At 34.5% G+C, this 25,541-nt stretch overlaps 4 protein-coding genes across 5 annotated transcripts; 3 read left to right on the top strand and 1 right to left on the bottom strand.

Annotated features, from left to right (window-relative positions):
* Positions 1-53: 53 nt before the first annotated feature.
* On the top strand, positions 54-7,836 carry LOC128156616 (GPI-anchor transamidase-like). Its single transcript, XM_052818818.1, has 10 exons — positions 54-182; positions 1,376-1,530; positions 2,716-2,774; positions 3,661-3,737; positions 4,162-4,273; positions 4,391-4,487; positions 4,770-4,887; positions 5,596-5,706; positions 5,815-5,984; positions 6,331-7,836. The coding sequence occupies exons 1-10, from the start codon at positions 123-125 to the stop codon at positions 6,398-6,400; spliced, it is 1,029 nt and encodes a 342-aa protein (XP_052674778.1). The 5' UTR covers positions 54-122; the 3' UTR covers positions 6,401-7,836.
* Positions 7,837-8,302: 466 nt separating this feature from the next.
* LOC128191149 (isocitrate dehydrogenase [NAD] subunit beta, mitochondrial-like) lies at positions 8,303-13,100 on the top strand. The gene is made up of 10 exons (XM_052863210.1): positions 8,303-8,371; positions 9,536-9,598; positions 9,721-9,860; positions 10,086-10,226; positions 10,341-10,473; positions 10,712-10,845; positions 11,852-11,954; positions 12,165-12,311; positions 12,463-12,618; positions 12,774-13,100. Exons 1-10 carry the CDS (start codon positions 8,321-8,323, stop codon positions 12,849-12,851), a joined length of 1,146 nt encoding a protein of 381 aa, XP_052719170.1. The 5' UTR covers positions 8,303-8,320; the 3' UTR covers positions 12,852-13,100.
* Positions 13,101-13,425: 325 nt separating this feature from the next.
* LOC128193117 (uncharacterized) lies at positions 13,426-18,841 on the bottom strand. Of its 2 annotated transcripts, none has more exons than XM_052866374.1 (6): positions 18,736-18,841; positions 17,848-18,246; positions 17,262-17,585; positions 16,960-17,087; positions 16,371-16,599; positions 13,426-16,042 (listed from the first exon to the last, which is right to left on the bottom strand). In XM_052866374.1, exons 2-6 carry the CDS (start codon positions 18,220-18,222, stop codon positions 14,705-14,707), a joined length of 2,394 nt encoding a protein of 797 aa, XP_052722334.1. In that variant the 5' UTR covers positions 18,223-18,246; positions 18,736-18,841; the 3' UTR covers positions 13,426-14,704. The 2 variants fall into 2 exon arrangements, with proteins under 2 accessions (XP_052722334.1, XP_052722333.1); XM_052866373.1 differs by having other exon boundaries at positions 17,848-18,300; positions 18,736-18,811.
* LOC128193118 (N-glycosylase/DNA lyase-like) lies at positions 18,761-24,029 on the top strand. Its single transcript, XM_052866375.1, has 7 exons — positions 18,761-18,981; positions 19,647-20,237; positions 20,361-20,493; positions 20,892-21,036; positions 21,241-21,290; positions 21,389-21,448; positions 22,571-24,029. Exons 1-7 carry the CDS (start codon positions 18,872-18,874, stop codon positions 22,715-22,717), a joined length of 1,236 nt encoding a protein of 411 aa, XP_052722335.1. The 5' UTR covers positions 18,761-18,871; the 3' UTR covers positions 22,718-24,029.
* The last annotated feature ends 1,512 nt before the right edge of the window (positions 24,030-25,541 follow it).

The following is a 25,541-nucleotide window of genomic DNA, read 5'->3' as shown; positions in this document are numbered from 1 at the left end:
AATAGAATATTTAAGATATGACAATCAGTTGCTTTAAAATACCACTTTTGCTTTAAAAAGTTTGTTATTATAATATATTGCTTGCACTCGTTCGCGCATTAATATTTTCGGAAAAAATCAATATGGCTGCGCCCATGGTCAACTTTTATTTTCAGTTAATAGCTTTTGCATTTTTGCACCAGGTACGTTTAAAATCATTCCATGCAATCAAAAGTTTTAAAACTGTGATATATTTGAATTTGGAATAAAATTTACTTGACTGTGCAAGTACTTGCTGACCAGGTGTTTATATGGCATTCTGTCATTTCTGAGTTTCACTTTACATGTATAGGTAATATTCGGAATAGCTTTATTTACTAAAGCCATATAGCTTATAAAAGCTATATAGCTAAATCAAGGAATTATGCTGAACCTGATTGAGTGTGGTTTTCGATAAATTCCCTGTACAATAGTATCTCACTTACAAAAATCTTTGTATTTTTTGCTTATTTTAATCAGATATGACTGTTTCAACACCACTGCAGGAAGTAAAGCAAATATAATGTTACATGTGTGTTTACATTTGAAATGATTTATGTGGAATTTTTTTCTGTTCTTCTATACTCTGTCCCAAAATATTCCCGATTCACATTTCGCTTAATTACTCAATATTTACAAATACCCAAGGATTCAAACAATGTTCATTCAAAGGTATGAAAAATCTCCAAGATTTCTTCTTTGAAACACCCTCTAGCTTTGCAGACACAGCTAAAAAATTGTGATGTCAATGGACATTTTGTATTGTAAGAGACCCAGATGATAACGTTAAAAAACTGTGCGAGGTATTCCGAGTGACTTCCGAATGAAGAAAAGATGCCAACATTCCCCATTTTATATCTCCCTATGAAATCAGTTTTCTTTCCTGTGAATATTGCCCAGTAAAAAATGAGAATGCGTGAATGAAATTATCTTTGAAAATTTCCCTTTCAACTATTTTGACATCACTTCTTTCACAGGCATGTGTATTATTATAAATAATCGTCCAACGGTGCTGCATTAATACCTAGGGACAGACTATTGCTTTATTTTTTTTACAATGTACTGTGAATTTGACCTGATTAGAAAACATCATTGTATGAATGTATTCCTGAAAACTTTCCTGAATATTTCAATCTGGAATTTCAGCATTGTTGATGACTGTTTTAGGCAGTTAAATAAAAGCGTTTGCATATTTTTTGAGTTAAAAATAAATGAATAAAAGATGTTGTTGAATTGCAATCAAATTCTTAAAAAATTTTCAGGAAAATTTTATAATAACATTGGTATAAGCAGTGTTTTCAAAATTTTGAACCTGAAAATATATGCCATATATATGAGCCTTTTGATTTCTTTTCAGTGTGCAGGAACAAGTCCAGAGGAATTCTTCAAAAGTGGACATACAAATAACTGGGCAGTACTTGTGGACACCTCTAGATTTTGGTTTAATTACCGACATGTTGCCAATGTTCTCTCCATCTACAGAAGCTGTAAAAGACTTGGAATACCTGATAGGTTTGGTGTATTTCAATACATCCACGTCCAAATAATAATTGTACTTAGGTTAATATGTTGTTTTTTAAGAAATGAATGATTTTGTTGTAGATTCCCAGTCATTAAAAGCAGGGAAATAATATCCCCTTAAGTTTGGAAGAACCCTTTGTGAATTTCAGTTTCCCACCTTTATTTTTCTTGACATTTATGAACTATATAATATCTTTATAAAAGTTAATTGGCATTCGGAATTTTATAGTCTCAGGATTTGGTACAAAATAACAGAGTTGCAGAATTAAGAACTCAAGTAAAAAAATATGATATCTACAGTATGCAATACACACTTTATTATTTAGAAGTTATTTGTTACCTTTGTTTGTGATTTTTGTAAAAATCAATTTTTTTATTCACATTTATTCAGTGTATTTAAGAATTTAAAGGTATATACAAGTTGTACACTGGATTTTTTGTATTTATTTTTGTTTCCTTTCACCACATATTCATTCATGTACACACACATCAATAAAGTACTGTTGTTTCATTGATATTCATGGGTATCAATTTTCATGGATTCAATGAATATCACAGTTTCAAGGATATGTCAATTTGTGGCCAATGATCCTATCCATACAAAATGTCAGTAGAAATTGCACTTCAATGAACATTTAATTTAGTGGATAAACATAACAACGAAATCCTCGAAAATTGGTATTCTACGAATAGTGGTGAAACCACAGTATTATTTGCACAGGTAATTGGAAGGTATAAAAAAAATCAGTGGATTGATCACTGCTCGTAATATTAAAAAAAAGAAAAAATATAAAGAATTTCTTCACTAGTTTTGCTCAAAAATATTTTTCCAAAGTGACTACTTGTTATCAAAAGTTGACAGTTTTGAATTGATTTGTGTAAATTAGGTCTTTGTGAAGGATTAACTAATTGTGTACTAATATTTTTATCATTTTTGTAATTTCCGCCACATGCACCATAAATTTGGATTTAAAATCAAATTGATGAATAAGTACTTGTTCAATTCAGAATTTTTTTTATTCACAAGGATATGTTTGCCAAACGGACATGGAAAAAAAAAATAACAGGAATGAAATTAATATCAAAGTAGAATCATTACCTAAATTGCTATTATAGAGAGCTAATGATAATGAATCCTGATTCTGATTTTATTAAGACACAATATTCTGATTTCAGTCGCATTATTTTGATGGTGGCAGATGACATGGCATGCAATCCCAGAAATCCCAGGCCTGGTAAGAAGAAACATTATTCATTTAATTAGCCTGTCATTAACATATTGCATGAAATCTTTGCTTTTTAGCTCACCGAGACGAAGTCAGGGGGAGCTTATGCTATACCCTCGGCGTCGGCGTCCGGACCTGGTTAAAGTTTTTGTTGCAGGTCCTGTATCTAAGCTATTACTTGTCCTATCTTCACAAAACTTGAATGGATGATGCATCTGGACCTACTTATGGACTTGAAAGACTTGGATGCTGAATCTGAGAATCAGAATCTGTAATCTGAGAAATTACAGTAAAACTCATTCTGTATTAGTGCAGATACAGAAAATTACTATTATAGCATAGTCTTCTGGAATCTCTAGCAAATTAGCTGTAAAAAACACTGGTAAAATGAATTGAATGATACAGCCAATTGATTTTGAGTTTTGTATAATTATGTGAAAATAATGAAGTTTAAAAGTTTAAAAATTAACAATAGCAATTTACATTATTGTTTGAAGGAATTTATTTCCACAGAAATAATTAAATCAGAAAATCATAAGTTTCTAAAAAACTTCAAGATGTTATTTTCTTTATCAAAAGTTGTTTTTTTTTAATTCACTTTATCTATTATAAATTCGTTTTATGGATGTATCAAAAAATGGATATAGTGAGGTAAATTTTGTAGTCTTTATGACTTTGCTTATATAACTGAGTTTTATTGTAAAGACAAATTCCTATTTTAGCATATATGGCCATCATACTTAAATTTCAAATACAATTCTTAAGATTTAAGCTCATAAGATGTAGATTCCATATTTTACAACGTAGCTTCCATATTTTACAAGAAAGTACTCAATTCTGATGTTTTGTATCAAATCTTGAGAACTTAGAATTTGATTCATTTAATATTTTGCAGCTACTGTTTTCAACAATGCCAACAACCAGATTAATGTGTATGGAGACGACGTAGAAGTGGACTATCGTGGATATGAGGTGAGTTACTCAAGTAGAGGTAGACTATTGTGGATGTGAATGACTCAAGTAGAGTTGGACTATCATGGATACTAGGCAGGTGTCTTTAGTAGAGGTGGACTCTCATGGATACGAGGTAAGTGCCTCTTTTATAGGTGGCTATCATAGAAAGGAGGTGAGTGCCCCTAGGAGATGTGGCTAAATGTGGGTACAAGGTGCCTCTAGTAGAAAGTGGATTTTTGAGCCTTCAAGATGAGTATCTCTAATAGAGGGGGACTTTTGTGGATATGAGGCGAGGGCCTCTAGTAGAGGTGGACTATCATGGATACAAGGTGAGTGCCTCTAGAGGCGATGGTTTATCCTGGATACGAAGTGTACCAGTACGTGTTTGGTAAAGGTGGACTATTGTGGATTTGAGCCGGGTGTATTGTGGTATTTATTTCAGGTAACAGTGGAAAACTTCATTCGAGTTCTGACTGGCCGATTGCCCCCTAGCACCCCAAGAAGTAAACGTCTGCTGTCTGATGAACACTCCAATGTTTTGGTGTATATGACAGGTAGACTTTTGATAGGATGAATTTTGCTTGAAAATAGTTGATGGATGTATCGAATGAGCTGAAAAACAGTAAGATTTATAGAAATGTTAACAAATTTTGTGTTAATTATTAATGCAGGTCACGGAGGTGATGGATTTCTAAAATTCCAAGATGCAGAGGAAATTTCCAATGTTGAACTAGCAGATGCTTTTGAACAAATGTGGCAGAAGAGAAGGTAGGAGTACATGTATTGTGGGCTTATTATGACCATATACGATTGTCCATTAGTTGGCCAAACTTGTCATGCATTTTGCAAAAGACATAGAATTATGAGCTCTGTGTCTTACTCATTAAACAGCAACTACATTCAAATTTTGCGTACCCAATAAAAATACTTTAAAAGGTCAAAGTCAAAAAGAATTGAAAAGCAAATAGTTAAAAATGTTCAGCTGAAATAATGATTATGACCCTTTAAAGTGGAAATTCTCATTTAATTTAATCAAAATTTATTTTCCAGATACCATGAGGTGTTTTTCATGATTGATACATGCCAGGCGGAGTCCATGTTCCAGAAGTTCTACTCCCCCAACATTCTAGCCGTGGCCAGCAGTAAAGTGGGAGAGGACTCGCTCTCAGTATGTATTCCCTTACAGTTATCATAACCTCAAAATGATAAAGTTCAATTTAAAGGAAGATTATAATGGACAATTGCAAGGGAGATAATAATTCACACTTTCAAGGGAGATAATAATTCACACTCTCAAGGGAGGTAATAATCCACACTCTCAAGGGAGATAATATTGCACACTCTCAATAGTCTCACTTACCCCAGACTCTCGCTCTCGAGACTTATCGTTTTGTTCGAAATTTATCATGTTTTATGCCAAGCGGTTCAAATTTGCATAAAATAAGCGTTCCTCTCTGGATATTCACTCGAATTGATAAGATAAGTCTCGAGAGCGAGAGTCTGGGGTAAGCGAGACTACACTCTCAAGGGAGAGAAGAATGCACACTCTTAAGGGAGATAATAATGCACACACTAAAGGGAGATAATAATGCACACTCTAAAGGGAGATAATAATGCACAATCCAAAGCAAAATAATGTTAGTAACATGGCTTGTAGTTTATACGTGCTCAGTAATTTCCTTATGGGATGTGAGAAGAGCACAATGTTGGTGGTGATAAAAAAAAAATGTTGAGAAAGAATTCAGTGAATTTGTTGTGTAGATAATGATTATAATTAATTATTTTTAAATGCTATCAAATATTTTTCTTGTGCATGTAATTACAATTGTTAGTTCTTCAAAAAATGAAGTGACATGTTGCTGTTTGTATGTTTCAGCATCACGTGGACCCAAGCATTGGTGTGTATGTCATTGATAGATATACATATTATGCACTAGAATTTTTGGAGACGGTCACTCCTGGCAGTAAGAAAACCATGGGACAGTTTGTAAGTCAAACACTGCAGCTGTTCTCTAGTCTGTCAATGTGGGTAGACATTTATACATCTCTCTGTAACAAAGATCTCACAGAGATGAATCTTTTGTGGTATTTGTAGCTTGAGGTTTGTCCCAAATACCAGTGCATATCAACAGTTGCTAAACGTACGGACCTGTTTAGGAGAGATGTGAACAAGGTGCTACTGACAGACTTCTTTGGCAGCGTGAGGAACGTAGAACTCCTCCCAGACTCCATTCATCTTCAGAACACAACTCTCCGTACACACAGGTAATGTCTCATTGATTTCATCAATCCCAAACAGATACAATTATCAAATTCTTTTTTATATAGATAATTTTCAATTTGACAAAACATCATGTAAATATTACCGGTAACACCATTTGACCAGCAAAAATTCACCTTTTCTTTGAGATATATATTAGGTATACATCTACATATGAAAATATTGCCTCTGAATTTGCATTTATTGTGAATTAGAGTTATAATAAAGATAGGTGAAATTATCAACAATCACTTTTAATTGAAAATAAAATGCCTCTGTTGATTTTATCACCTAATGTATTGATGTGCATTGTGTTCCAACTGCTTATCTTATCTGATGTTTTGTTACCAGGGAAGATTCATCAGATGTTAAAAGTGACAAACCTCTGAACTACGCACAACAGTTTCCCATGCCAGTGTGACCAGGAGAAAAGATTGTAGCCAATCGAGAGTTCTTGATCCATATGTTCTGATAAAACAAAACTACCAACCAATGCAAGTGTGTCCCCCAGGATTTGGAACTATGAATGTACAAGTTAAAGGATTTCACTGTTCTGTACTAAGGCCACATTGGAAAGGAGTAAAACAGTGATTTTTCACATCATTACAATAGGAAAAGATTGTTTCTATTAGAAGAGTTTTAGCTATGTAAATAGTTGAGACTTGTTTTACATGTATTTATTTTCCATAGAAAGAATCAAAACATACATGTTTGTATTAACATTGAAATGTAGATTAATTCACTGACTGCATGTGTTTTATTGACATTTTGTTCTATGATAAAATTTGTTTATCCAATCATTTTTTACAAGGAATCATTTTTGTGGCGTGCAATTTTGTTCAGGTAAAATATATTTTAACGTGTTTGTGATACATTTAGAATTCTGCATGTATAATTTGCATAACAGTTACTGATTTCGATTTAGTCTAAAATTTGGACTGTTGTGTTTGATGTTTTGGAAGGTTTTATGTGTATTTGTTATAATTGTACAGCCACTTGCAAAAGGGAGACTATACTGGTACTGCACCAGATTCAAAGTCTGATGATTTCGGAATGCCACAGCATGGACTCATCCTGATTTGTTTGTCTTTTAACTTTTTGACCACAAAATAGAAAACAAAAAAGATTGTGACGAGCCCCAGTGGTTACAGCATAGCTGTTGTGTAGGACAATAGATGCATTCCATTATACACAGTCATTTTTGTATTCTTTATATTCACCATGATATGACTAGAAAATTACCACTCAGTGTTTGGAAATTGTATGAACAGTTATTTATTATATCATGTGCATATATAGTATTATGTGTAGTTCTATATGTAGAGTGTGTGTTTTTGATGCGTGCAATATGCGACCTTTGTTTTTTGGGTTTTTTTTTTACATTTTCTATTTTGATCTCTGAAGTTCAACATTAATTACAGTAGAAAATTTGAAACAACAAGGTATACATGTTTATACCTACTGTAGAGATTTCCCGGAACAAGTCTATAAGCATTTTAATTAAGTGATTTGTAATTTACTGTCTGTGTCTTTACAGTCTTAAAAATATTATGACTAATTCCAGTAAATTTTATTTTTAGAAATTTCAAAGGACATTGTACTATGTATGCTCTGGGATATTTTAAATTGTTGAGAAAATAGTACTTTACATTTATAAAAATTTTATGTCTTCTCTGAAGATTGTAGGTACATTTACAATGTTTCTTTGAATATCCAAGATCAATATCAAATTACATGTATATAACTGTAGTTAATGGGTTTTTTTTTCAAATCATAAAAACCTGACCGTGCTGTTAGATCTCTGTGTACAACTACATTTATATGCATTTTGATTAAATTATCAAATAATCATTTGAATTTGTGTTTGAGATTTCTGGTTCTGCTAGGCTCACTTCATATTTTAGAACAAAAGTGTGCATGGTCTGCTTTTAAGAGATGCAATTATAAATTATTAGTGTCAAAATCTGGGGTCAGAAAAAATTAATTTGACATGTAATCATATGACTTTGATTTAAATAAAAAAATTATTGATGAATATCATTATTTACATACATGTAACCTTTTATTAACAGGATTACAACGAATAGGGCAAATTTTGTTACATTTACATAATTATATAAATGTGTACTGCGTGGAAATATAGGTAGAATGTTTCACCCAGTATCAGGGATTAAAGAAGTAATTAATAAATTTTTCAGAACAAGAATTCATAATCTAGCAACACATGGGTTTGACAGAATCTAAGCAACAGCAAAAAAGTGTCAAAACCCTATGCTTAGCAATGCATTAGTGACGAATTTAGTTCGGGTTCGACATTCCGTAATCTGTTTATTCAGGCAACATGTCCTCTTTCGTTTCAAGGACTGTCTTCAGACGACTTTGTCAAATCAAGGTATTTACAATTATTTAAAGCACAAAACGGTTGTGACTTTGTTTATTGTTTGGGGGGTTCATTTAAGATTGAGTATAATTCATCAGTAGAAGTAATTTCTGTTAAAAAATCAATAAAATTTGAAAAAAATGATTTATAAGTAACAGCAGACATGTTAGCCACAATCATAATTAAGTTAACGCGAGGTCTGCACTGTTTCTTTGTACTCTTGTTTTATGTTATAGAACTAAATATTTAACATAAATATAAGACTTAAAGGTATCGTTTATTTAAAATTTAAATAATGATTTTAATTCCCAATATTTGATCTTTTCTGTACCAAATATTTGACCATATTGATGGAAGGAATTAATCTTGTACATGTACTATTAACCCCTTCACGGTAACTGCGGTACTGCTCTTTTACAGGGCAAAATAACATAATTTGGTAAAATATGATGTAACGTCAATTGTTTCATTTACATCATCTAATTATATACCAAAGAAAATTTCGGCAAAGGATATCAATTTGCCCTGCAGGAGAGCAATATCACAGTTACCGTGAAGGGGTCTATTGGCGTGCAGTAGGTTTATATACTCTGTCCAAAGATATCTTTACACCACATTTGCTTATTATTAGATATTTATAAAAACCTAAATGTTAGGTAGCTTGTATTATTATATTACACTATTGGGATACTTAATCACAGAAATTAGTGTCTAGTGCTGTTTTAAATAATTATACAAACATGTCTCTTGGCAATATATAATTGAGAAGTTTATCGAGGCAGCCAAGCACTCGGCATGAATGAAATAAACTTGGTGAGAGTTAGTTTATTTGATTCTAAAATGTAATGAGATATTGATTCTCAAATGTAATGAGATATATAAGCTTTCACCAGCTCTCTGGACACTCTGTCGATCATTAGTCTGTTTGCCCCTAAGTTCTGTCACTTCATTTTAGTTATGAGATCTAGATACCCAAAGAACCTGCCTATAATCTCAAAAAAACAATAGGCAGATAACAATCAGGTTCAGGAGATATTTTGGTTGGTAAATTTTAGTGAAGCCAGCCTTTAGGTACTCGACCAGTAGCTGGTATATACATGTTGTATTTCAATTCTCTAATATATAATCATAAGTAAGGCTTTGTTTATAGAGTGAAATCTTGATTTTCTTTTACAGCAGCAGGAGGCATCTTTTCTCTCTAAATGTCTGTTCCACAGAAGCATACCTGCTTTATCATCAGTAAGTTACCTACAGTATCTGTGTACTGCTATGAATTGTTATCAACAATATTGTGCATCTAATATCATAGTTACACTTAGTTAAGAATTTGAAGACTTTGATGCTCATTGTTTGTTTCAAAGACCCAGGATTCGTCTGCTGATAGCTGTCAGACGGTGACACTGATCCCCGGGGATGGGGTGGGACCAGAACTTATGCACAGTGTCAAGGACGTCTTCCAAGCCGCAGGAGTTCCTGTTAAGTTTGAAGAAATTTATTTAAGGTAAAGTTGTACTATGACATGTATTATTTACTAATTTATACCAAGGTTAAAAGCATTTTGTTTTTCAATGATACTGATACAATCAGATAAATGCATTATATCCTATCCCTGATGGAGTTAAGAAAACAGATTCTCACATTTGATGAACACATTAATGCCAAATGCTAGATGATCAATGTAGTGTTTTGGCTTATTATTGTATGCGATGTGGTCTTCTTTCCTCAGTGAAACTAATCCATCCATGAGTGCAAATCTAGACACAGCTGTTAAATCGTTCAAGAAGAATGGGGTAGGACTGAAGGGCATTATCAGCACGCCCAGCCAGCTGAAGGGAGGGATCCTACAGACCCTTAATATGAAGATCAGGTAGGGTCAATTTTACACACTAAAAGAAATAAAACATCTGTAAAGAAATGGACTGTACTCTGGATCTGTTTAACAATGTACTAGATTCCATTACATAAACCTGTTACATTTTAGAACTGAAATAGACCTGTTTGCCAACGTAGTTGTCATTAAAAGTCTGCCAGGATTCAAGACAAGACACAAGAATCTGGACTTTGTGATTATCCGTGAACAGACGGAGGGGGAGTACAGTGCCCTGGAACATGAGGTACAGCTCCCTCTTGTAATTGTGCATGTACAGACATGATGTTGGGCTCTTATCAGCCAACATCTTTAATACTCAAACTACAAGAGTGTATTTGTACAATGCTTTAAGTTTTGAAGTCAGCCTTTGGTATATGGTATAACTGAAGTGGGAAAATGTGGATCATTTCTACACATCTTTTAAAATATTTTTAACTTTTCTATTATGCTTAATAATGGATTTACTTCATACATATTGACAGACAGTACCTGGAGTTGTTGAGAGTTTGAAAATCATCACTAGGAAAAACTCAAAGAGAATCGCCAAGTTTGCTTTTGACTATGCCATGAAGCACAACAGAAGTAAAGTGACAGCAGTTCACAAAGCCAACATCATGTAAGTAAGCCAACATCATTAAGTAAGCCAACATCATGTAAGTAAGCCAACATCATGTAAGTAATCCAACATCATTAAGTAAGCCAACATCATTAAGTAAGCCAACATCATTAAGTAAGCCAACATCATGTAAGTAAGCCAACATCATTAAGTAAGCCAACATCATTAAGTAAGCCAACATCATTAAGTAAGCCAACATCATGTAAGTAAGCCAACATCATTAAGTAAGCCAACATCATGTAAGTAAGCCAACATCATTAAGTAAGCCAACATCATGTAAGTAAGCCAACATCATTAAGTAAGCCAACATCATGTAAGTAAGCCAACATCATGTAAGTAAGCCAACATCAGGTAAGTAAGCCAACATTATGTAAGTAAGCCAACATCATTAAGTAAGCCAACATCATTAAGTAAGCCAACATCATTAAGTAAGCCAACTTCATGTAAGTAAGCCAACATCATTAAGTAAGCCAACATCATGTAAGTAAGCCAACATTATTAAGTAAGCCAACATCATGTTAGTAAGCCAACATCATTAAGTAAGCCAACATCATGTAAGTAAGCCAACATCATGTAAGTAAGCCAACATCATTAAGTAAGCCAACATCATTTAAGTAAGCCAACACCATATAAGTAAGCCAACATCATGTAAGTCAAACTTCGCAAGTTCATGTCTAATATACTAACAGAATGATGTCATATCGATCATTTTTTTGTCGTAGCTTTATTTTAAAATTCATTTGTTCTTAGAATATGAACATATTGTTTTCTATCATTTGTCCTTTGAATAATAACATGATTAAAGTTTCATATTATAGAATACTGGTATACATGTTTATTATAGAATACTGGTATACATGTATTTAGTGTTAGATGGAGTGATAATACTGCAATATTATATTAATATTTTTAATTCAGTTGACAGATTCCAAGTAATGTGTGTGTAAAAATATATATCTGTATGTTCACTGTAGCATATTTATTCATTTACTGCTTTTGTACACAGGAAGTTGGGAGATGGCTTGTTCATCAAATGCTGTGAGGAAGTGGCACAGTTTTATCCCAAGATCAAGTTTGACACAATGATTATTGACAACTGTTGTATGCAGGTACCATATAATCGTGTACAGCATACATGTATGCCTAATTGTATCTTTACATTTTGTATACAATGACCAAATTTTTAACAGTAAAGGAGATACTGTACTAAAGAAGGAAAAAAGGAATAAATGATGTGTTTTAAATCATTCTGAATCAAAGACTAATACAATGTCTCCAGGTACATTTTTTTTTACACTTTTTACTCATTGTCTTTGTAGCTTGTTTCTAATCCCCATCAGTTTGATGTCATGGTGATGCCAAATCTCTATGGAAACATTGTTGACAACCTTGCAGCCGGTTTAGTGGGTGGGGCAGGGGTAGTCCCAGGGGAGAGCTACAGCTCAGATGTAGCAGTGTTTGAACAGGTACAGTATGTTCTCAGTCAGAAAGAGGAGAGAGCGTTAGTTAAATGGATTTCTGTTGTTCTAATTTAGGTGAGATTCAGTTCAGCTAAGTCTTGCCTAGATTTTCTACTGTGCATACAATTTTGTAATCTTTTTTGTGTATTTCTGTTAGGGTGCGAGACATGCCTTTGCTGAAGCCATAGGAAAGAACATAGCTAACCCCACAGCGACTTTACTGTCGGCCTGCAACATGTTGAAGCACATCCACCTGGATTACCACGCCAAGCTGATCGAGGACTCTGTACACAGGGTCATAAAGACCCAGAAGGTTGGTCTACACAGTAAAACCTGTCTAGTATCTGATGGTGTTTCCATAATCATAGCAAGAAATGGGGTTAAATAAGTTCTGATGAATTTAACACTTTTACTGAAATTGAAAACAGTCTTGTAAAAGAATAATCCATGATTGTTTTTGTGTTTCAGGTGAAGACCAGGGACATGGGAGGCTATGCTTACACCTCAGACTTCACACACGCTGTCATAGACAGCTTACAACACTAGGTCCGAGCGAGCCCTCTATCTATTTATTACTGTGTTCCTGGCTGTCATTGTTGTTTTACTTTGTCCTAGGATATTGTTATTTGTTGTTGAGTCCCTTCCTATACTCCTGCTGTTCTTAATATGTTTTTTCAAAGGCAGTTTTATCTCTTATAATGAACATAAGCAATTCAGAAAATGAATTGCTTGTAAAAGATAAACACAATATTTTATGTCATCATTGACTTTGAAAATAAATGGAATCTCAAATAACTTTTGTTTTATGTTTATCTTTTTAAGGCTCTCCCTGCATGTGATTTCAATTCATTATGATGATCACTCGTCTTGTTTTATTAAAACATTTTACTTTGTTTGAATTGACTTTACCTTATAAAATTCTTTTTCATTATAATTCTGGTTTAGCTACAAATTTCATCTTTTTACAATGTTTATCATGGCTTTAATCTTGAGCTTTGAACATCAATTTTAGACCTGGTATTGAGTTTCAATAAGATAAAAGCCCCAGAAATCCCATTCCAATAATTAACATTTGAAGTCATATACATGCTAAATCAAAATAATTCTCAAAAAAGTTTTTTTCATTTTTTCATTTTATTTTAAATTGTGTAAGAATTGAGACATTAATAATGATTAAACAAAAACACAACAGAAGGAATAATCACAACACATAATATCACAGAGAGCTGAAACAGATGATGGCAGAGTGTTCAAAGATGGAGGTAACTCGCACACCTCAGCACGATGTCACAACCTTCAGATGGAGAAAAGTAGTCTTGTTATCAAAAATACAAAACAAACAGTAGTTAAATCAATGATCGACTCAAAAAGCTATGATTTTCATATCTTTGCAAGACAAAACAGAAAATGTTCACAGGATGAAAGCAGTTCAATACAAACTTGGAATTGTTGGCTGTAAGTAATGCTGTTACATGTATTGTTGTACAAACAGACCCCATTCAGCATTCTATAACACATACATCTGACTGCAGCAACTAAATGGTCCACATAACACTGAGCAAACCAGCTCATTAAATGCTGAACATTGGAGACTTTGGCACTGGATTGGGTACAAAAACTGTCACATTGGCTGTCTACTGATTGAATTCTGGCATCCAACTATATAGTAGGACTGCAATTATTTCAAACTGTCTGTCAGAAAAGATATGACAATAGAGGTTTTTTTTAAATCACAGTAAGCTGTTAATGAATAAATAACATAAATGTACACACATGCTGACATGTTAGGGTATATTTGTAGGCTAGTTCTAGTATAACGGTCATATAAAAATACACAAATAAAAAACAGCCAGTAATTCCTCCTACTACTCGGTATTACATGGCTCGCTCTTTGTAAGAATCACTTTGTATACGGTATGTGGGTTTGGGGCTACATTATAAACAAATACATGCATAACAGTGCTCTAATCTAGAGGTACATCATATTTAGATAATTAAATTGACAGTAAAATTCATTTATAAAATAAATTATTCCTGAGTAAATAAGTTTACATATGGTTGTTGTTGCTTGAAATACTTGTTGTATGCACATACAAAAACATTAAATTTTCTTGTAAGATGGTTTATCATTAATGACAAAGACAAATAGGGAGACACGAGAAAATCCTACAGCACAGTGTACAGTGAGCAAGGGGGCAGCTCGATCTGCTAAACAATAAAGCATTTTATGAAATTTTTTAAATGTCCCCGTTTCACATACATCAATAGCATTTCATACATGATACCTACATTCATTCATTAAAAGTTGATGTTAAATTTAGTTAGTTACTGGTAAGTAAGATAGGTGACAGTTCATGCCCAAGATTAACAAACTAACGCAAAGCGTTATCAGAAAATGGTTACGTGACGAGGGTTGGGTGTTTTCCAAGGCGACCCTGAGACACTATCACGTTGGCCTCGAAATGACTGGCCCCAGCTGCTGGGGTGGTTGGGAGAGACTGGGCCGTGGGGGGAGGTAAGTTCCGTGTGTTGGGGGTAGCCGGGGCTGGATTGACCGTCTGTGGGAGAGGGTAGAAGGCCTGCACCGTTTCTCTTCTGGCCTTCTGCTGAGCCACTCTCTGTTTCGCCTCCATCAGCCGATCATTGGCCTCCTGCAGCATTCTGGCATCCAGAGCATTCTTAGCCATGGCAGACTCAGTCTGTCTCATCAACTGTCGATGCTCCAAGTATTTCTTTACCACATCTTGCTGCTCAACCTTTGTTGACCTATGACCCATCACAACCTCTGACTTCTGATTGAACATGTCCTCTTGTTTGGCTTGTTTGTCATGGCGCATCAGTGCATTGGACACTGAAGTATGCTGATTACTGAACTCGGTGATGAATGTGAAATCAGCTTTTACTGAGCGAGTCATATCTGAAGATTTGGCCTTGAAATCCTGCCTTCTGTCCAGATAACTCAGTCTCTTCATCTCTCTCTGCTCCAGAGCATCCAACATCCTAGCTTTCTCTTGATCCCTCTTCTTCAAAGCCTGGTTTCTCTTCTCATCCTGAAACAGGCGGATCCTCTCCTTTGCTCGATCTCTTTCATCCCTCAGGTTTAAAATGTGTTCCATCTTGGCAGCAGCTTGCTCAGCCTTCTCTCTGTCCTTGTAAGCTTGATGAACTGCCAATAAACTGGATATACCCATAGTTCCGTGCACTCTAGAAAATATCCGCTGATCCGTTGTGACTGCTTTACGAGGAGTTACTTTTGGCTTTGGAGCATCTCTGGCGCGGATATGAATGACATCCTCTGCATCTCTGATCAGCCTACCTGCTTCTTGTTTCTCTAGGATCATTTCAGTTGTTGCATCAATAAATGAGATTTCTGGCTTCATTCCCCTCAAGCGATACTCTGTGATCGGGATCTCCTCACCAGGGACCTCTGCAGCCACGTCTTCAATCTTCTCCGACTCCACCACAGGACCAAAGAACTGCTTCACACTCTTCACTATTCTTCGCTGTGGTTCCTTCTTTTTTCTCCTCCTGCTGCGTCGTGTCTCTAGCCTGGCTGATCCTATCTTATCATATGAGGAGTCAGGTAATATTGTCTCTATGGCTATGGCTTCATCATACAAAGTAGAGAATGTACCACTCTGAAGTTTGGCAAGATTGATCAGAAGATTCTTTCTCTTTTTTGGAACATCTGCATCCTGTGGTACAGGCGTCAGTGCATCACTTGGGGACATGGGCGGCTGGAACAGGAGTGTAAACAAACTTATAATGGGTACTCTGAGTACAGAAAAACAGTTATAGCGAGCATGCTTATAATGAATTGATGCTGACAGCGAAGTGATTTACATTCCCCATGACTTAATTACATGTTGTTTACCATAATTGAAATATATAACGAATTACTCTCATAGCGAAGGAAAATCTTCGTTCCCTGGCACTTTGTTATAAGCGTGTTTTACTGTAATTGGTATAAATATGACTTCATCTTATGACATTACCATAAAAAAGGAATACTGTTCATGCATTTAATAATTCCACTTCCTCCTAAAATAAAATCATATAAGTTACCTCTCTAATGAATGAATTTGTGGTGGTCAAGCTTTCACTAGGGGCTGATGACTCTGGCCTGGTCCTTGGGAACAGATCCAGTTCCAGATTGGTGTAACTGGAGTCCTGAAGGATGGCATGGGACAGATCCGGGGAGGAGCTTGGGGGAGGGGGAATGTGGGACTCTTGGTTGATGTTGGGAAGTTGAAGCCCTGATGCTGTCTTTGGCTTTTTGGTAGTATGTCCAAGTCTAAAAACACATGAAAAGGAAATCTGTGTCAGATACAGTTTAATGCATACCTTAATAGTTTTTTGTACATAAACTTACTTTGAATTAACACAACTCAGATTGGTGTTTACAACTACAGCAATCAAGATACTTGTAAATAAAATATGTTTGTCTATCAAGGATTAAGGTGAGAGAAGAGACAGATTAAATGTTAGTCATACACTTCTGTACCATATAAAGATAAGCACCTTATTAAATTTTATTGTGTAAATTCTCTTTTTCACAGGTCTGAATCCCAAGGCCAATAAAATGGGCTTTTATCAAAATAATAATAAAAAATGGAATAAGTCATATGGGAAAAAGCAGAGTAATTAGTTGCACCTTTTACGGGTCAGAAATCCGCGGATAAATCTCTGGATGATGAGGACAGGAGAGTGATGTGCCTGGATGTCATTGATAGTTGCGATCACCAACATAAAGACATGTCTCTCCTCTTCATATGTTGTGTTCTACAATACAAGAGGAGTCAAAGGGAGATAAACTAATCTTATGAATTAAAAGTTCTGGTTTTCACTGTGTTTGTTCAGTACATCTACAAAATTATATGAAAGGTGTCAATAGAGTTTAACCATTTTACAAAGCATACATTGACATATTTGATGAGGATGTTGACTACAACTAACCTCTGGAGTGGGAGGACACAGATTAATTCGAAAAGCTGGGTTCAGTGTCCCAAACTGTCCCCCAAACACAGCATCTTCTATAATCTCTTCATCAGAAACCACATAATGATCCAAGGCCTTCAGTGTCCAAATGCTGTTGGCCACATGGTGTCTGTAGTTTTTCTTGAGGCTGAGAGGAGTGTCATACAGAGTGAGGGCAATCAGATTTGGGCATGTGGCAAGACTCTGTAGGGTCTCATACTTCCCCAGGGGATTGTCATGGAGAAACAGCATCTCAAGCTTTCTCATTCCAGACCAAAAAGGGATCCCTGGAATTTCTGATAACTAGAAAACAAAAGTGTTTCATGTTATGCTTCATTTTAAACAGTTTTATAAATTAAAAAATGCATTAAAAGATTAAACACAGTCATGAAATTTAGTAGTAGTTGAAATGAAAATAAGTTATTTGAACATCTGACATGTAGTTATGCATGTATAAATTGAATAAAGTCTATTAAGTTTAAAGCAATAAAATATAATTCTTTTCAAGAGAGTGTCTACAAATGTTATTTAGGCCTAGTAAAAATACTTTAAATTAAAATAATACCTGATTACTGTGGACATCCAGTTTCACCAGATGATGACATGACATTAGCCCATCAATCTTTGTCAAAAAGTTGTTGTTTATGATGCATATTCTGAGATATAGGCAGCTTGAGATTTCGCCCACTTTTCTCAGGTGAACACCACACAACTTGATGAGCTTCAAGTGACTGACATCTTTGTATTTATAATCATTCCTCTTCTTTGATTCCTCTATCAGATACTCCTGAGTGGGAACTCGAAAATACCCCCTCTCCTCAGCTTGTCTGATAGCTTGCTCTTCTCTCTGCTTGTAGTACTTATTGAGCAATAAATTGGTTGGTTCTTTAACATTTTCATGGAGTTTTCCAAACTTTGACCAATCAGGAATGCTGACCATATTGCTCCTGTACTGTTATACTCTCTTCATAAAAAATATTGCAAACAGATCAAAGTCTGATGACATTATGTCTTTTCTCTACAAAGTTCAAATATGTACATATTAATAGATGGCCGCATAGCAATATTAATGTTAGCTGCAGCAAATTAAAAGGTCTCTGAGAGAGAGAGAGAGAGAGAGAGAGAGAGAGAGAGAGAGAGAGAGAGAGAGAGAGAGAGATTTGGAGAAAAAATATAGAGGTCTTTTGAGTCACCTTGATTTTAGGTAACGGGCATTTGTTGTTTAGACAAATTACGAGCAAAAATAAGAGTAAGGTATTCATGCTATCTGATATTTTAATGCGAAATTTAAGCAATAAACTTAAACAAATTCATTATGGCATCTCAACGCAACGTTAAAAAGTGACATCGCCAAAACAGTCAATTATGCCTCATTGACGGATTTATGAATTCAATGTTTACATATATCTTTATTTATTTTGAGACGGAAATCAACAAAAAACAACCTTCGTACCACAAATCCATAGTTTTTGTCATTTCACTTTCCTTTCCCCTGTCCGCCATTTGTAAACGTTTCCCACAACAACGGAAATCCTCCATTCGAAGTGCCTCTAATTTTATGCTCATTACGCAATGATAACTTCCGTTGCATGTTACAGTTCGTAAGAAAAATGTCAGCCCCCATTAGTAGTGGCAGAATTCTTTGTCATATTTCGGAGATTCGGTTAGATAGAATTCTTGTCAATGGCCAGTCATTCAGGTACACCTTTTACTTTAAAAGCAATCATAAATGTTACATAATGCATGTCTTATTTCTTTACTTTTATTTTATCAACGAGGAAATTCGAACGCCATTATAAAATGTGTTGGTTTTCTCCTTTTTCAGATTAATTACATTAAACATAATGAATTTTAAAACTCTGTGAAAATATATACAGTATTTAAAAGTTGATCACACAGACAAAGCACTATAATCCACATATTTATTATGGATATTCATTGAACATTTAATTTTGGTTAAAAATTTCAGGGACGTATATACTAATATGTTATATATGTCTCTGTAAATTTTGATTTCACTTAAAAATTGATCTGTAGACAACTCCAGCTATTACATTCAATGAAGGTCTGTACATCAAAATGCTACTTAAACAAATCAAACTTTTGATGTCAATTCTATATTAACCTTATCAGTAATAATATGATGATTTAAAATAAATTGAAGATTCAGAAGATTAACAATTATGAATACATTTACATGTATTATAATTATATTTGCAATCAAAGTTAATGATATATGAATGCAAAAAAACCCTATGTTCTACTCCTGTCAATTAACCAAAAACAAGAGTAACACACCTTTTACCTAATTTTTAAATTTTTTCTTGGCTTGCTAATAACCTTAATTGCTTTTTATTTAATAAGATGGAAAGAAGAGAATCCAGGAATTTGGACTGGTGTCTTATTTGACAAAATATTGAAATTGTGGCAATCGGAAACTGCCATATCTTATCAAATATTTGGGAACACAAAACAGGAATTGGGAGTTGAAGTTACAGCAACTAGTAGTTCCAAGAAGGTAGAAGTGGCTACATGCTTGAAGGAACCAAATATTGTTCCCACAGACAGTGTAATCAAACAATCTGTCATAGGAGAAGAGAAACATTGTGAAAACAGTTATGAAGATTTAATCAAAGACTACTTTCAGCTGAACATAAAGGTAGGGAATCTTTATCAAAAGTGGTCTGGTGTGGATTCAAACTTTCAGAGTATATCTTCAAAGTTTGAAGGAATACGCATTCTACGCCAGGATCCTGTAGAGAATTTATTCTCGTTCATCTGTTCATCCAATAACCACATCTCCAGAATCTCCTCTATGGTAGAAAAGCTCTGTGAGAACTATGGCAGAGAAGTGGGCAAGTTCAATGGAAAGACTTACTTTAGTTTTCCCACCATCTTTGAATTGTCGGAGGATGGAGTAGAGAGTGAGTTACGGAACCTAGGATTTGGATACAGGTACAGATAGATGTCTGTTGATCATGTATAGAATTACATGACAGAGTTCTATTACACTTGTGATTTAGTCATACAGTAAGAGTGTGTAACGATACATTTGTAATGTCTTTAACTTTTTTTCAGAGCCAAATACATTAACAAGAGTGCACAGCAAATTTTGGAAAAAGGAGGGGAAACTTGGTTAAGATCTTTAAGAGAAATTCCATATGCAGAGGCAAAGAAAGAGTTACTGGCCCTGAATGGAGTGGGAGCAAAGGTACTTCAACTCCAAATATTGTTATACTTTCATGTTAAATACTGAAATCTGATTGGTTTAGACACAGTTGATAATCCGTTCTATTACCCTCAGCATTAGAAACACACTATATAAAAACAGTAAAATTGTCATTATCAGACATTCAGTATGATAAAATAAATAGTGCCTGTTTGGGAGGGTAACAGTTGAAATTGACACCTTGAGAAAACCATTGTGAACCAACGCGAAGTGGAGGTTGACAGTGGTTTTCTCGGAGTTTACCCTCCCAAACTGGCACTATTTATATACTGTAGAGTCTGTGATGAGGCAAGGAATGAACTTTTCTAAAGCTTAGATAGTAATTGTGCCAGAAGCTTTTGAAAATTTAGTATGACATTATGCATGCTGTGATTTTGTAGGTTGCTGACTGTGTCTGTTTGATGTCTCTAGACAAGACAGATGCTCTCCCTGTAGACACCCATGTCTGGCAGATTGCTGCACGTGGATACATGCCAAGTCTGTCCAAATGCAAATCCCTGACTGATAAACTGTATAATGAAATAGGTAATGTGGAATAATTCTCTCTGACTGACAAACTGTAAAATGAAATGCGTAGCGTAGACTACCGGTAGTTACTGCATGAGTGAACATCAGAATAAATCATACAAGGATTGATCGATTCTGTTCTTAGGAAGAGTAATGACTGTTCATATAATGAAACAGATGTTGAACAAAAAAAAAATTAAGTTTAGTGTGTTTATATTGTAGGTGACCATTTTAGAACTCTGTGGGGACCTTATGCAGGCTGGGCCCAGGCCGTATGTAAACCTCAAAGCAGTCCAAATTTTAAAATCAAGTTTCATGAACTAAAAGAAATAGTAAAAATGTTTCAGGATGCCTGTTTTTATGTTTACAGGTGCTTTTTACAGCAGATTTGAGGCAATTTAAAGAAAAGGACAAAATTCCATCATCTAAAGTATGTTGATTCATAATGATACATCATAAAAGGGTGTCAAATTTGGTCAGCCAGGTATTACATCAGGGCTGCGTTCAAAATTGTAGCAGCTAGTCTAGCCGCTAGGTCGTGGATATCTAGGTCTATTGAACAGACCGCTTGGTTAGCCACTGGGTCTCTGATTTGAAGTTGGAAATATTCAACTTAAGACTAATTACATCTACATAGTTTGTTAATGTCAAGCAGAAATATACTAGTACAAGTTAAAAATGTTAAATAGGATTAACAAAATATCACAAAATAAAAGGAATTTTATGCTTGTTACAAAGTAGTAACTAAGGTAGTCATCTTGAATTTAATGTTTAGCCTTAAACATTTAGGCTATGAATATCTACAGTGTCTAGGCTAGCTTGCTGTACAACAGCGTAGCTGCTACATAGCCATCTGTAGCAGCTACAATCTTGAATGCACCCCAGGTCTAAATCTAGGTCTTGTGATAACTAAAGTGTAGATTGTTATTGCACAAAGAAAAACTCTTCTATGGTTATTTATTCTATTCATGGTCTTTTGAAAAGAATAGTCACCTGGGCAGCACTGCATTTTATAGTATCAGTAAATTGGAAAATATTTCATAAATATTATTACCTTTATTCAAAAGACATTTCTGATGAAACTTAAGGGAAATTTAGACAAATGTAAGCATAAAAAGAATGTTTTTTTGCTGTACATATTGGTTCCTCAATTCCTGTGTCGTCATCCAGCACTAATAGTATTTTTGTGCTAGGGCTAAGTTATTAGTTCAAACTAAAGCTATACTGTTGGATAAAATATAGAAAATATATTACCATTTGCAACAAAAAAATCTCCAAAAGTGCAATTATTTACTAGATATAACTCACTTTTTTGAAGTCATACCTGAATAATCATATGACCTATATTTAGACCTAATGTGACACTTGGCTGACCAAATTATATACCCTACTGAGCAATCCAGCAAGCTATTGAAAACTCTACTGGTGTTCTGTAACTCGCTGTAATTACCAATAGAGTACAAATATAACTGAACCGTGCTGTTGACAAATGATTGATGATGAAACAAATTTGTTATCAGTAAGCAGAAATCTATATATTCATTATATTCAGAGCAAAACAGATAAATCTAATGATGGTTCAAAGAGCCCAGCAAAGAGGAGGAAAATGGAAGCAGAGTCGGAGGCTGGTGCAAACAGAGCAGAAAATCAGAAGAAAATGGCAACAGCATCACAGAGAAAACAGAAAAGAAAATCATGATGTGTCAGTAAAAGGAGAGATACAGAGCTAGTGCAAACAGCAGATAATCAAAAAGTGGCTGCAATGTTCCAGAGAAAACTAAAGGAGAAAGTGTGATGATTAGTATTGTGGTCTCTGTGACATTTGCTCTTCAGGCAGCAACAGTTTGGGAAAACCGTGTACCATGTGCTCTCTGTCTTAACACCTTATCTTTTTTAATCATATCCTGTGTATCTTTCTCATTATTTAAATCTTGCTCAGATCAAACAAAACGAATGCTTGTAGGTAAGGGTTTCATGCACGGTTCAAGAAATTTTTTCTGCGGGGGGTGGGGGGTGGGGCTGGGGGACGTCCAAGGCATATTTTTCAGTAATTTTACTATGTAAATTTTAAAAAATTGGATTTTCCAGGGGATGGGAGGTCTGGACCGCCCCCCCCCCTTTCCCCTATAGATCTGCGACACAGGTTTGTAATGAGCTAGAATTATAGTTCTATGCTAATACCGTAAAACGGGTATTTTCTGCGGTTGTTTATTTTCTGCGGTATTTTGCGGATAAGTAAAATCCACAAAAATTCAAAACGCAAAATATTCTTTTAAAAAAATCACTAATTTTGACATTATTTAAAATACAAGCTATAATTTTCAAATGTGATCAATCCGTTATTAGGGGGCTCTGCGTCGTATTTCACACCTAATTATCTCATGTTACCTGTGCGATATCAATTATAGCTGAACAGATATAAGGACTGTGTGTTTAGTCGAGTATGAAATAAAAATGATCTGAGAAAAGTTCACAAGCAGTATTTAGTAGACTTGTAAAACATTTGAGAGTTAGTTCTCATTCACCATGAACACGGTAAGAATGTCGATTTAAGATATGCAAGTTTAGTTCTCTAGTTTACGTTCCCTTAGGCAAATCCGGTAAACATATGTTGTTTTTTTTTGCGGTCTAATGTAACCGCAGAAATTGAAAACGCAGAATATAATTTGATACGTTTTAGGGGTTAAACCGCAAAAATTTCAAGCCGCAGAAAATACCCGTTATATGGTATCTAAGTCATAGGTTAAGGTGAAAATAAAGTTCTCTGAAATGCTCTTCATCCTATTGCCCATTATAAAAGTGGGGCTCTTTGAGATGGTGACCATCTCAATGATGTCTAGTCCACACAGCTGATATACCCTGGCAGATGAGAGACTGGGATCATTATATAACATGTTGTCGAGATCCACTTGTTCCAAGTCAATTTTTTGTGAGTGAAATTATTTTTACAAGCAGTATAAATATCTGTTATAGGTACATGCATGTTTATCAAAAATGGAATAAAATATTAATCAATGAATACAAGTTTTTTTTAAATGTATATATACACAATTTTAAGACCAATATGTGTTATTAAACTGAAATTCTTTCAGCAATACACAGGCAATAAATTTTAATGAGAACTTGTGTCAACACCAGATCTGGTAAGCCATGATTCAGTTGATCCATCGTCACTGTTGAAGATTAATAATCAGGTCCTGTTCTTTTTCTCAGAGAAAAATCATAAGAAATGGGTCAATATACCCTTGGCTATTAAAAATGAATTCAGTCTCTGTTTCAAAGAAATCTTAAAACTTAATTTTGATTCATCAAAACTGGTTCTGTCAAAAAGTGGCTTTGCTGACAATCCCGAGTAAATTCACTTCTGTACTCCGTTTTATTAGATTGTCATTGTATGTGATGGAAAACTCAATTATATTGATTGTCAAGAGAAAAAAATAATTATTTCTTTGAGGCAGGTATTTAGGATAAATTCAATTCAAGATGAACTTAAGAAAAGTTATGGTCTCCAGCCATGGTTTCAACTTCACACATAGTTCTCAAAGGATAGTACATGATGGCTGTGATTGTAATGATGCAGAACATGATACTTTCAACTCAGGGTTAGGGTTTCAGTGCAGGAATATTAACAAGAGGCCCATGGGGCCACATCGCTCACCTGAGCAACAATGGGCGTTCAAAAGATATTGTGCCGTATGGTCCCTCGGTAGAATAACAAAAAATAAATATTGTAAAGTATTCGAATTTTACACTTATTTTTGCATACACGTAATCTTTGACATTGTACCTTCATGAAATACTATTTTTTTTTTTTTTACAAAAATAAGAAAATCCTACGCAAGATATAAAACTAAACATTTGGTAGGAGTACACTGACAAGTTGTTAACTTCCAATTCCCTATATTTTCGTTCTGCCCCCCCCCCCCCCAACTTTGTAAGGCGTTCAAAATATATGAAAGCATATAGGTACATTTTTTCATCAACTACTTACTAGTTATTGTATTTTTAAAAAAAATAAAATAGTTATTGTTTTTTATTTTTAAAATCCTACATGTATAGATGTGAAGAAAAAATTGTACCTCAATGTGCTCAATTCCTCAAATTAAAAACATTCAAAAAATTTATTTGTCTTCTCCATTATAATTAAATGACTGTTATTTACTTCGCGTACAAACCAGGATAATTTTCCGATGTGATAACTTCTTAGGAATAGCGATAATTACTTTATCCCGCAACAGAAATGTGTCAGAACTATGCATATGGAAACTGTTTTAAAGATGTCGTTTTTATTTACCCGTGTCTGAAAAACTATCAAAATTGATGTAGATTTCACATTATTTATTGTATAAAGAGGGGGCCCCAAAGAGTAGGTATATACAGAAGACCATTCTTTATTTTGTTTGTACAAGTATTTAACATACTCTAATTCATACAGAATTTCTAATGTTCAACCAAAATTTCAGCGTCAATCGTAGAATTATAAGCAAGATACAGAGCTCACAGTTCGCCTAGGTTTGAGTCAT

The sequence above is a fragment of the Crassostrea angulata genome, chromosome 7 (genome assembly GCF_025612915.1).
Source record: "Crassostrea angulata isolate pt1a10 chromosome 7, ASM2561291v2, whole genome shotgun sequence".
Taxonomy (NCBI): Eukaryota; Metazoa; Mollusca; class Bivalvia; order Ostreida; family Ostreidae; genus Magallana; species Magallana angulata.
The sequence above is the reverse complement of the archived record's forward strand: the minus strand, read 5'-3'. Positions and strand labels throughout refer to the sequence as shown.

Coding starts and splice junctions, on each gene's coding strand:
- LOC128156616 (XM_052818818.1), top strand. CDS start 123: ATGGCTGCGCCCATGGTCAACTTTTATTTTCAGTTAATAGCTTTTGCA. Junction 183..1,375: donor CTTTTGCATTTTTGCACCAG/GTACGTTTAAAA, acceptor ATTTCTTTTCAG/TGTGCAGGAACAAGTCCAGA. Junction 5,985..6,330: donor ACAACTCTCCGTACACACAG/GTAATGTCTCAT, acceptor TTTTGTTACCAG/GGAAGATTCATCAGATGTTA.
- LOC128191149 (XM_052863210.1), top strand. CDS start 8,321: ATGTCCTCTTTCGTTTCAAGGACTGTCTTCAGACGACTTTGTCAAATC. Junction 9,599..9,720: donor GCATACCTGCTTTATCATCA/GTAAGTTACCTA, acceptor TTTGTTTCAAAG/ACCCAGGATTCGTCTGCTGA. Junction 10,474..10,711: donor ACAGTGCCCTGGAACATGAG/GTACAGCTCCCT, acceptor ACATATTGACAG/ACAGTACCTGGAGTTGTTGA.
- LOC128193117 (XM_052866374.1), bottom strand. CDS start 18,222: ATGGTCAGCATTCCTGATTGGTCAAAGTTTGGAAAACTCCATGAAAAT. Junction 17,088..17,261: donor TGTGTCCTCCCACTCCAGAG/GTTAGTTGTAGT, acceptor CTTGTATTGTAG/AACACAACATATGAAGAGGA. Junction 16,043..16,370: donor CAAATTCATTCATTAGAGAG/GTAACTTATATG, acceptor CTCCTGTTCCAG/CCGCCCATGTCCCCAAGTGA.
- LOC128193118 (XM_052866375.1), top strand. CDS start 18,872: ATGTTACAGTTCGTAAGAAAAATGTCAGCCCCCATTAGTAGTGGCAGA. Junction 20,494..20,891: donor TGAATGGAGTGGGAGCAAAG/GTACTTCAACTC, acceptor GTGATTTTGTAG/GTTGCTGACTGTGTCTGTTT. Junction 21,037..21,240: donor TAAACTGTATAATGAAATAG/GTAATGTGGAAT, acceptor TTTATATTGTAG/GTGACCATTTTAGAACTCTG.